This window comes from Pectinophora gossypiella, chromosome 26, assembly GCF_024362695.1.
Source record: "Pectinophora gossypiella chromosome 26, ilPecGoss1.1, whole genome shotgun sequence".
Lineage (NCBI taxonomy): Eukaryota > Metazoa > Arthropoda > Insecta > Lepidoptera > Gelechiidae > Pectinophora > Pectinophora gossypiella.
The window spans coordinates 4,299,585-4,312,525 of record NC_065429.1 but is presented as its reverse complement, the minus strand read 5'-3'; the positions used below and the strand labels follow the sequence as shown (position 1 = coordinate 4,312,525).

Sequence of the window (12,941 nt, the reverse complement as noted above, 5' to 3'; positions counted from 1 at the left end):
GGGTATAAATGATGACCCTTTTTATAACACGCATGCGCTATCACTTCTATCACACATTGTTATTCTGATCATAATAAAGAGAAGCAATATAGGTATCAACATAATTCCATACATAATGTGATCCAAATATGAAGCATCAATTATTTTTATAATCCCTCCCATTATATTGTATTTTTGAATAAAGTATGTACTTACCCGAGTATTGAGAAAATAGGTAATTATCACGTTGAATTTCGACAGCGCCATCTATATTATTTTTGGGGAAAATAGCCTGGAAAGTTCGTCATTAATATGTAGACTTTAGATCCTGTTATTATAAACAGGAGGAGCTCGGTGGCGCAGCGGTAAACGCGCTCGGTCTGCGATTGTTGAAGTTAAGCAACTTTCGCAAAGGCCGGTCATAGGATGGGTGACCACAAAAAAAAAATCATCTCGAGCTCATCCGTGCTTCGGAAGGCACGTTAAGCCGTTGGTCCCGGCTGCATTAGCAGTCGTTAATAACCATCAATCGGCGTGATGGTTTAAGGCCCGATCTCCCTATCCATTCATAGGGAAGGCCTGTGCCCCAGCAGTAGGGACGTTAATGGGCTGATGATGATGATGATTATAAACAGTGCTGTGTTCGTCCATAATTGACAGACATAACGGAACTTTTCTTACGTGTATTTTATGTTGTGTGATGATCCGTGCGGTTACTACTTACTGATATAAGTACGTAGTCGTTACATGAGTCACGTCAGGGGCCTTTGGCGGCTCAATAATACTTGAGGAGGTTGGTCATCTACCTCACAATCCACACTATAGAAGAAGATTGTGTGTTTGTATGTACTGCTGTTGATGATGTATCATAATAAATATGTAAGGGATACAATTAAAAAAAGAACAATTATTTTTATGTCAGTATATTTGTTAAAAAAATTCGTACACTGTCACTTATACCTCGATATGGTTCCAGAACCCCATTGTATTAAAAAAACTAGTAAAAAAAAAATGTTACTTCAATAAACCATAGACAATGGAGTAATTATGAAACACATATCGATATAATTCGTTGTTACATAGGAATAAAGCTGAAAATATTGCAAAATAATAAAAATAAGCGAAATAAAATAGCACCGTTGGACGGATAACTGGCAAAGACCTTAAAAATTAACTTAAACAATATGGCATCCATATTAAAATCCATTACAAAGAAAAAAGACGTTCCGGATTTTAAAACACAGTTTTCGATAGACCAAAGAAAATCAATCGGCCCCCGCAACATGCTACGATCATGTCGCGCGCGATGCGATAAACAATCCAATTCTATTGGCTCATTTATTTTATCGCGCGAGATACGTGCAGCATTTTACTGGAACTGCAGGCAAGTCACTCAATAAATGCAGTATAAATCATCGGAATTTATGGCAGAATTGGCAGACACCGAAAGAAATGACGCGACAACTTTGAAGGTGTAGAGTATCTATGCACAAGACCGCAAAAAATAGGTATCTCCCATTTTTACGGTGCAAGAGCCTTAGGTAGTGTTCTATTTTATAGGCTAGATTGGCTACTATTGTCGAACTAACATAAGCTCACGACTATATCCCAATGGGGTAGTCAGAGGTATACCCAAAGTTGCTTAACTGTGTATTAAAATCCTGAACTAAAATGTGGTGACAAAAGATTGCGTGTGAAGTATATAGCTCCCGCCACCTAGAAGTTATTACAAACATAAAGGCCTATTCAAAACTGAATTTACGAATCACATATAATATTGAGGACAAAAAAGTACCTAGTTTATATTACATTTGGGCTTTGACCAATAGCATCACGACGTATATCCACGTAGATACCGTTCGTGTCTATTGGTCGAAACACTCGAAATAATTCGCACTGCTGATTCATTAGGAACATTAAATTGGTCTTGCTTTCAATATTTTCATTAAGATGCTTCAAAAAGTGTATCGATGAATATCAGGATCAAAAGGCCTTTACAAGATTCCCCTTTTAGTATAGAGAGACCAACTAGATATAATATATAGTTATGTCGGTCGTTTATTTACAATTACGTAATGCAAGGCTACCTTCGTTATATAAGATACTTACTAAGTATACCTAATTATTGTATATTTTGAACCACTCTTAACGCATCACTTTTATATAAATTCAAATATTAAAAAAAAAAATGCCTTCCAATAAGTTCATGATTATAATTTTCATTGAGATAAGTATAGTCTAAAATATTCATAAGTAAAACCAAATAAGCCTTTAAAAAAAACTACGCAATAAGCAGTTACTTTCAATCCAGGTAAAAAATTGAGATCTTAATTTTCACCCGAAAGGAAATAATTGATAGAAAACAAGGTTTTGTTGATGAAGATCTTATTAAAATGCGATTTTTCAAAAAAGCGCTTACGTGGCTCTATAAGGCGACATTATGCAATGTCTAGAAACAATGCCCACTCAGAGTCCAGAGGATACAGAATTGAACTTTTGTAAATTAACTCATGTCCAACCCATTCCAACCCGCAGTGGACCAGCATGGTCCATAAACAAAGTGATGCGCTAACGTGAATCAGCTCTCGCGACACGGCAACCACGCCGCGCGCGGTTCGATTTATATCGAGGGCTTTGATCAGTACCTGTACCTATCTACGTGGATAGCATTCGCCGCGTGTATTGATTAAAACCTTCGATATAATTCGCATAGCGCGCGGCGCGGCTCCCGTGCAGAGCTTGCTCTATTAAAACATTGCAAAAAGGACGGAATTATAATTACGAATTATCACAAAACAAAAAATGTATAAATACTATTACATTTTTCAAATGTTTTCCACGTGGTTTATGTCTATGATTAAAATATTGGTAAATCACTAAACACTATTAAATTGACTCAATCGTTGTAATCACAACGTGAATTTATTACAGTTTTATTATTGAATTATTATTGTACTTAAAACATAATTTTGTCGACTTATTTTAGTAAATAAGTACAAAAATTCTGAATATGGCCGTAGCTTTAAATATACTTATGAATGTAACCTAATTTGGCCATAAATAATAAAATAGAAACTTCGAAAAAAAACAAGTTTGGAAATATGCTTATTGCTTAAACTTTGACTTTCAAAAAAAGCACTCTTATCTTTTTTTTTATAAGTTTTAATGTTCCGCAATGTCATTTAATTTTATCCATACACTTTTACCTTTGATAAAAGTGTAAGGATAAAAGTATTAGGATGACCGAATTGATAAAAAGCTAGCTCACAGAACAAAACTGGTTATTAAAAGCTGATAGTCCAAACTGCCAATACTGCCAATAATTTTAAAAAATATTATTGAAAATGGCGCCAAAAATACAAATAGTACATTGTACATTAATTACCGCCATTTTTTTATAAGGTTTATGGCCTGGATAATTGCCGCCATTTTCAAATTAAGTGTTGCCATAATGGACTTTAACATTTTGACAACCAGCTTTCATCAACTAGCAACATCTTACTTTTTCGTTTTAAAGTAGCAGCTAAAACAGGCTAGTATTTAACTAGTATGCGAGTACCCGGTGTTGGTGTAAGGTCCGCTGTATAAAGAACTGCCAGTTCGCGAGTATGTCTTCCCGCGCCTGCGCGCTAGGATGCAAGCAATGGCGGCAATGACACAGATCATTAGTATCACTCCTGCGATGCAAATTCCTATGGCGAAGTTACGTTGCGAGATGCAGATTTCGTCTTCTTTCTGTAAAGAGTAAGTAAATTATGTTTTAGTCAATAACATAACATTATCATGACGCCTATATCCCTGAAGACTATCCCTGAAGGCTCGGTTTGTAGAGGTCTATAGTATACACACGCACTCCTTGCTAGCAACGATTAAATCCCATGTATTAAACCCTACACCGACAAAGCGTGGCTCTCAAATTGATGATGATGACCCTGGAAACTGGAAACCTGGTAACATCAATTATTATCAATCTAAACCAGAATTCAAACTCATAAAGTCGATTTTAGTGTTGTAAGTCATCTCGTTTTTAGGTTGATAGATAGATAGATAAAATCTTTATTTAGGTTCAAGACGTTACATTAACTTCTTAATATTAAAATTTGAACATAGGTATTTGAAATGTAAGATATAAAACTAAAAAGGGTACTAGCTCGGCTAATGTCGTATCGACCCACATGAGGTGCAAATTGCAATACGACGCCGATTTTCAGCCAGACTACTAAAAAATAAATACAAAGAAAATTAAACTAATAACAAATCAATTATCAGCAACAGACTCAAATGACTTGACTTGATAACTTTAGTTTACTTTTAGGTATTTTATTTCTTGTTGCACCATCCCGCATCCAAGTTGTTTGTAAATGTTTGTTTCCTAGTAGAAGTTGCCTGGAAGAAATTGCTATAGAGCAATATGGCTGCCCAAATTGTATTGTATTAATGTGTTATGTCTGATTGTTGACGTGCAATAAAGTAGGTAAGTAAGTGTTGATTTGATTTGACTTGAATGAATAAGTGAACATTCATAATTTTCTGTTATAGTAAGAGGGTAGTTATAAATAATTATTCAAATTCAAAATGGTAACTTTTGTATTTTTTTTTTGTAATATGGCGACATTGCCATTTAAGATGGACCATTCTGGTCACGATATCAACTTCGTACCGCCCACCTGATTAAGGCCGGGCTTCCACTGACGCGGAGATGGGCGAATAAGAGCGGAGATGTGCGGATTTGACCAATCACAGCGTTCGAGAGAGCGAAAAACGATGACGCTCTGTCACTCTCTCCCTCACGGTGATTGGTCGATTCCTGTACATCTCCGCTCATCTCCGCACAGCTCCGCTTCAATGGAGACGCAGCCTATGTACTCCATGACTAAATTCAACTAACCGGGATTATAGTCAAACTGGTTAATAAACAATATTGTTGTGATCGTCTAGTAGGTACTTATAATACGTAGAATGGTTGATGAATAATACGAAAGCGGAATATGACATACATAAAATCTTACCTTCTCAGTAATGACGTCATCGTTGTCTGGAGAGTCTGCCTCATTCACGTACAGACCAGAAAACACCTCCACCTTCGCGGGCGAGCCCTCGTCCGACTGTCTGCGCACGCGCTTCTTATGGGTGCACGGCTCCTGAAAACAAGTAAGCCATATTGTCAATGATTATTATATTCGAATCATTATACTATTTATAGTCTGTGATACGGTTCATCACCTATAACGTTGGTCTAACAGAATGCTCGGTGAAGTATGGGTACTTAGTTCATCTTGCAATGGATGTACTTATGATTAGTGGTTGAGCGTTCAGCACATAGTCTGGAGTAATGGGTGTGTGTGTGCCATGTGGGGGTCTTTGGCGGCTCAATAGTAACCCTGACTTTGGTTGATGAGGTTGATAACCCACCTAAGTATTCTACCTCACAACCCACACGATAAGAAGAAAACAGAGACTCACGCAATCAGTGCGATGGTTCAGATCACACAGCTTGACCTCGCAGGTGTAGTACACACTGGCGGTGTAAGGGAACTTGTGCGCCGGGAACGCAACCCGGGCCGACTGCTTGTCGCCGGTGTAGTGGAACATGCCCATTATCTCGCCGTCTAACGGGCAGCTGGAATAAGAAAGGACATTAATATAATATTCTGTAGTATGTACGGCCATCAGATATGATGGTTAGCTGCGAATATAAAAATAAGCAGTCCCCGACCAAACAGCGACAGGATTAGCAGAACGTAGTGGGTAGCTCACTGGGACGGGCTAACCTATAAAATGCTACTTAGATTCTATGACGATCTTGTGACGTAGCGAGTAGGCGCCGCTACTTCAAAGGCGCACCCCTGATGCCGGGCAGCAGCGGTATCAGTACTGGTTGGAGGCCGAGGAAATGGATTCTAGTAGGGCTCTAGCTAGAACATCACCGATTGAGAAATTGGTCGGTGTACTGCGAAACGGAAGGCGATTGGGGCAACCGCCGTTCTACACGCCCTATCTATGGAGTAATGAAAATGGAGGCGATTACTCCACCGACAAGAGCGCAGCTTTTAAATAAAGAGAGAGAGAGTAAGTATGAGCACACCTCGGACACTTCATATATCGTTGAAGCAAGCCGGTGTAGGTACTACAAGACCACAAGAACACCTACTTACGTACACTTAGGGAATGCAATCCCGATTTCGCGGGATCCCGATCTCGCGAGATCTCGTCTAATTTTACGGGATCAATCCCGAAACATAATAATTATGACGAAATCCAATTCGAGATTGACGGGATTGGGCGAATCTCCTTGAGTTATACTTTTTGTTTTGATTATGCTGATATCCAAAGAAAACTTAATAATTTAGTCAGTTTTTGTTTTTACCTAAAAATATTTTGTTTTAAATTAACTTCACTATCACAAACAAGCAGTTTCAGTCGTTTTCAGCCATCCTAACTTTACATTTTTTTTTATAAACTAGACGAGATCCCGAAAATTTCGAGATGGATGTTTCGAATCCCGCGGGATCTCGAATTTGCTATCTCGAGTCGGCATTGCATTCCCTATTTACACTTTATAAGTGTGGCAATAATTACCACAGTTTCACTCACACCATACCGTACTATAGTGACACATACGAGTACCATAGAATAAGGAATAATACTACGTATAGAACGGCAACTCTCCGCTCCCCACCAGCGGCTGAGCTAGGTTTACCTCACCCCCCTCGGTCTTACTTTAGTCTTCAATCGTACGGGCGTCAGACGTCACACACACAGATCCGCGTGTACGATAACGTCAATGTGTAGTGTCTGTGTAAAATGAGGTGTTTTGTATGAAGTGTCCGGGGTGTGGTAGAGAATAGTACGCCAAATCACCTACCCATCATCAGCGATAAGACTCTGCTCTGCCCACCCCAATCCGTCGCGAACAGCGCACTCGGACACCAGTAGACCGTACTGCTGCTGCTTCTCTAATGATACCACCAGGGTCAGGGTGTCGCCTATCCTTACGTTTGATGCCACCTGGAAGAAATAAAAAAAATAACCATTTATTCGCAAAGGACTCAATAGAAGAATACAATAAGTAGTTTAAGAATGCCCGACCTGTGGTCTGTGGGTGATGTTACTATTTGAAAAGCTTCCTTCTCACTTTTAAACTTCTATTTTGTTGTGCCCGAAAGGGTCTGTGATGTGAAACTCATATGTAACTTACAAACTTGTACACCATCATAGTATGCAAATAAAGAATATATTGAAAATTATATAATAATATTATATTGAATATTGAAGAGTTACTTCATACCAGTCGGTCATGAAAAAATAAAATAAAATAGTAAAATATGACAAATAATTCATTGTAATAACAATTTTTAAAAATTCAATGTAGTTAGCTGTTATGGTCTTGTGTGGCACGCTATCTCAATCGAGGACCGCCGGTACCGGACTTGCACCAATGAGTTATATATTTTACTAACACAGATGGCTCGACCATTATATACGGCGATACGGCTTACTACCTACCACGTTGGTCTAACAGAAAGCTCGGTGAGGTGTGGGTACTTAGTTCACCTTGCGATGGATGTAGGTACATCTGACTACCCCAATTTGAAATAACTGGGATATACATTGTTTTAAGTTTACGCGGTTATTATCGTTTTACCGCGTATAAAGTAGGGATACGAGACTCCCGATATCATGACATTCCCGTGATCATGGCACTTGCAGCAGTGTCGAAATATCGGGAGTCTCATATCTCTACTTTAAACGCGGTAAGAACCCGTTATTATCTGTTTTAATTGGGATAAAGTCTTGAGCGTAGATTATGTTAGGATAATGTATTCTTAAATGTTTTGAAGAAAACCGCCTTGTTTCCCAATATAAACAATACGGGGATTTTCAAGGCATGATTCCAGTTTTTATACATGGTGTTGTATTTCGGACTCGATCAATTCGTTTGACACCTAACGCACACGTCACATAGGCGTCGTCGTAGACCTCGAAAGAGATGACGTGACGACTTGGACGCTTGCGGAGGGACTGGCTGGAATACGCACAGGGCCGAGGAAAATGGAAAAAGGAAGGCCTTTAAATGTTGTACCGGGTGAGAGCCTTCAGAGCTCCCCATTAGTCCGGCCAAGTAGTTAATGCCATCTGCGGCAAATCTACAATAAGTCACGTCAAAAAAAGAAAAGAAAAGGGGAGCCCTTGCTCTGCATTGAGATCTTGTAGGCTAGATAAGATGTTTATGTTGAGGCAAGCGCAATAACGCAGTCAAATCTTTTTATACAAAATACTATAGTTGCGTCAAGTACGAACCTCATTATCTTCGGGGTCTCCCTTGTAAATCTTCATTGTGACAGATGGCAGCAACCCTGACTCCTCGTCATACTCGTCACTGGAACAATAACAAAAATATTACTATACATTTTGGCGGACATAACTTTAATGAAGATAAAAACTGCCTATTTTTCCCATTAGGTGTCGCTACTGTTGAGTGTTCTTAAATTTTGCCAGTTTTTTTTTATTTCAAAAATTTTGTACACACAGTGATTAATAGTTCCCCATACTATTTGAGTAAGTAAACATACATGGGTGAATATCAAAATGTGCCAAGTTTGGTGGCGAACTTTCATATTATACAAGTTACCTCGTAGCTAGAACTATCCTTTTTCATGTCAGAACCCAATTTTTCACGAAAACATAATATGAAAGTTCGCTACCAAACTTGGAACATTTTGATATTCACCCACATAACCCTTAACATAACACTATAACCCTTTGCGCAGCGTTTAACTGCAAAATCATAGTGTTATATGTATTCCCTGATTTTCTTTTTCATAACTCATCCTTCGGTCGGGATATACTTCACATTTTGTAGCAATTTCAACTTCAACTTTATGATTGTATGGCAAGCGTTCGTCACATTTTATAGCAATTTATCACGAATTTTATCTGGACAGTATCGAGATCTGTCAAAATGTAATTGTCTACATTTGAGCTTCTAGTTCTTATCTGAGGATAAAATAAGATGAAAAAAAAATGAGAAAAAATGTGATAGCTGGAAATGAGTTTCAATTAGGGACTTTCCAATCGACGTTCCCCAAACACACGATAGATTTCGCAGCTCTAAAAATTATGATGGGTAGTGTAGAATATACGCCAAAGAACCACGCGATGACGACTGACAGAGATGAGAGTGAGAGAGAGATGGTGGAAGAGGAAAACATGTTGAAAGAAAGAAAGAAAGGAAAAATATTTATTCGGCATAACATAAATTACCATAACTTACTTAGAGGTAAATAAATTACTTAATAATTATTATGCTTAATGCCGGAACAGCTTCAGCTCAGCAAATGTATGCTATAGCTAGACTATGACGCTGATTCTTAGCTGCAGCCGGCTTGGGAATCAAAAGACAGTGAAACAAAATCAGGACTCTAAAGTCAAAACACATAATTATGTACGTAAACATTAATGAATAAAAAATCATAAGAAAAGTAAATGAATAAATACTTGTTAAAGAGATTAAACTAAAGTTAGTGTTTCCACGGAAGGTAATATATGTATTGTAATACGAAGTAGAGGTTTTGTTGAAGAAAATCATATCAGGATTTATTGTGATTTTTCTCTTCTCTTCTTCTTTGTATGGTTGTGGATGTATGTACGTATGGTACTAACCTGAGCGCGTGTCGAGGGTCGGTGAGGCGGTCGGCGCGGGGGTACACGTGGTAGTTGCTGAGGTCGCGGCGGCGGTACCGGCATCGAACCTGGTACCCGCGACCCTGCCCCGTCACCAGCTTGAGGTGAGGCTGCACTATTAGGTTGTTGTGGAACTCCACTGTGCCATCATCCTGAAAAGATAGACATAGACACAATTTATAATATTGTAGGAATGGTAGGCTGAATGGCGCGATGAGAGGATCTCGGTGGCGCAGCGATAAACGCGCTCGGTCTGCGATTGTTGAAGTTAAGCAACTTTCGCAAAGGCCGGTCATATACACAAAAAAAAAGTTTTCATCTCGAGCTCCTCCGTGCATCGGAAGGCACGTTAAGCCGTTGATCCCGGCTGCATTAGCAGTGGTTAATAACCACCAATCCGCACTGGGCCCGCGTGGTGGTTTAAGGCCCGATCTCCCTATCCATCCATAGGGAAGGCCCGTGCCCCAGCAGTGGGGACGTTAATGGGCTGGTGATGATGATGACAAACAAATAATAATCGTTTTCTTCATGCCCCATCCCACAATATGTAATAAAAATTACATGTTACCACACCCTGGACACTTCATACAAACAACCTCGTTTTACACAGACATTAGGTACACATTGGCGTTATCGTACACGCGCATCTGTGTGGGTGATATCTGACGCCATACAATTGAAGACTACAGTAAGACCGAGGGGGTGAGGTAAACCTAGCTCAGCCGCTGGTGGGGAGCGGAGAGTTGCCGTTCTATACGTTGTATTATTCTTTTTTCTAAGAAAGCTGGTAAAATTATATATAAATATATATATATGTAACATAACATAGTATCTCCCCTGTATCCTTGAAGAGGTTATGTTATACTTAGTTATAAAACAATACTTAAAATATAAGTGCAATAATATTGTTAAAATATAGTAAGTATAATAAATACAGGTTGTATCGCTGACTAATAATTAAGTATGTTGTCCTCTCTACCAGTTGCAGTGCCCTTACCGGGTCCATGTTGATACTATAATACTTACTTCTGTATTTTTATAACACCACAATTTGTACGAACACATGGTCGCAATAAAACATTTATATTTTTATGTCTATAGTTTTAGAAGTGTTAACAGCCTCCGTGGTCTAGTGGTTAGAGCGTTAGGCTCACGATCTGGAGGTCCGGGTTCGATTCCCGATGGGGACATTGTCGAAATCACTTTGTGAGACTGTCCTTTGTTTGGTAAGGACTTTTCAGGCTTGAATCACCTGACTGTCCGAAAAAGTAAGATGATTCCGTGCTTCGGAGGGCACGTTAAGCCGTTGGTCCCGGCTATTAGCCGTAAAAACACCTCCACCAACCCGCATTGGAGCAGCGTGGTGGAGTATGCTCCATACCCCCTCCGTTTGATTGAGGGGAGGCCTGTGCCCAGCAGTGGGACGTATATAGGCTGTTTATGTTATGTTTATGTTTAGAAGTGTTAGGATTAAAATAAAATTATGTATGGGCCTGCCAGAATCGACAACAGTAAACTAAGGGGTGTGACAGGTGCGATGCAACCCGACGCAACCTGTCAGTCGTAACTATGGTAACAATACCGGGGCGTGACGTCACTTCCGCCGGGGCGCACGCGCACGGAAGGAACGCAAGCTGTTTGAATTCGTAATGTTCTTTCTTTGAAAAGTAAGCGCAGATATTTATATAAAAACGATAAAGTAAGTCTTCTTCTATCGTGTGGGTTGTGAGGTGAATTACCAACCTAATCAACCCTGGTGTCAGGGTCATTATTGAGTCGCCAAAGGCCCCTGACGTGGCTCATATAACGATTACTTACTTACATCAGTAAGTAGTAACCGGGACCAACTGCTTAACGTGCCTTCCGAAGCACGGATCATCTTAATTTCCGAGTGAGTTATTCTGAGGTAATATTCAGTAGAGAATTGAAAATAATTTAAAAAAAACACGTGAAAAGAATCATGAATTTTGCGACGGAAAATTCCAGAGTCAAGGTCTGTATCATCCCCTCAGTATCAGATGGTAGATGGTATACATATGGATGTATAATAGTCCGAAATAAAGTTTTTTTTTTAGTAAGTATTCATTACGATGTCACTAACACCCTGTAGTCTTTTTCGGGGATGTGGTCTGAAAGCTTCCCCTTATGATGCAAAGAGTTTAATAAAATTACTTAAACTCTTACTTACTATAAGGAAGTGGTCCGCCACAAAAGTGAAGGTGTTGTTAGTGCGCTAACTCGCTTGCGCAACCTGAATTGTTACTTATATTACTGGTAAAGGTGATAATAATATATACGACTTCATTTTATTAACGTAAGAGGACAATAGGTGTCGTATTATTTCACAGTTTCAGCTTTTTTTGACGTGACTTATAGTAGATTTGCCGCAGATGGCATTAACTACATGGCCGGACAAATGGGGAGCGCTGAAGGTTCTCACCCGGTACAACGTTTAAGACAACAGGCCTGAGGGTGAGTTGGGCGCCAACCTCGGCTCAGGGCGTCGTCTAAGAGGAAAAATATTTGAAAGGATTAATCGACCCTTCGAATCGTATAATCGTGTCGTCGTAATGAGTCGTACCTTCGAGTATGGAAACCTAAAAAGGTGCAACCCAGACCCTAACAATGACTAATAAAAGAACAGGCAGTATATACTCAGACAGTTCGCACACACATTATCTTCCTCTATCTAATTGTGCGTGAGTGTACCTCCAGTAAAGACGGGTAGCGTGACAGAGTGCGTTGTAATTTTCTCGTCGACTGTACCTAGAATATAAAGGCAGTTTGGCAGCTTACTTTCAGAGGGTGTTAGTGACACCGTAACGAATACTGAGAAGGATGGTTCAGACCAAGAATCTGAGTTGATATCAAATGGAATTTCATGTTAGAAAATTCATGAAAATTTCAGTTTTTTTGTCATTACTTTCAGTTCCATACTTTTCCGACGGAAAATTCCACTTGATATGAACTCAGAATCACGATCTAAACTATCCCTCAAAGTTTTCGTTACGATGTCACTAACATATACAGGTTGTAAAAAAGTTAAAAAGTAAGTAAGTTAAGGTTGTGTGTTAGGTTGTATTGGAGATGTCCTTAGAAAAGGTTTAGTACGATCTACTCTGAACCGGCGTGCGTGTATGAAGCGATTGATGAATGTGGAGGAAGCAAGAGAAGTGTGTCAGGTTCGAAGCAAATGGAATTCTATAGTATCTGCGGTGGGAAATAGGTGTGAATAATTTATGTATGTATGTATACAGGTTGTGAGAAACTGCAGTAGT

At 39.3% G+C, this 12,941-nt stretch overlaps 1 protein-coding gene across 1 annotated transcript in view; it reads right to left on the bottom strand.

The window, feature by feature from the left end:
- Positions 1-886: 886 nt before the first annotated feature.
- LOC126378444 (cuticlin-4) overlaps positions 887-12,941 on the bottom strand; it is a 71,574-nt gene continuing 59,519 nt past the window's right edge. Inside the window, exons 5-10 of the mRNA XM_050026810.1 lie at positions 9,643-9,815; positions 8,281-8,359; positions 6,845-6,987; positions 5,443-5,599; positions 4,989-5,120; positions 887-3,714 (exon numbers count right to left, since the gene is read on the bottom strand). Coding sequence (XP_049882767.1) covers positions 3,520-3,714; positions 4,989-5,120; positions 5,443-5,599; positions 6,845-6,987; positions 8,281-8,359; positions 9,643-9,815 — 879 coding nt within the window. The 3' untranslated portion in view covers positions 887-3,519. The remainder of the gene's footprint in view (positions 3,715-4,988; positions 5,121-5,442; positions 5,600-6,844; positions 6,988-8,280; positions 8,360-9,642; positions 9,816-12,941) is intronic.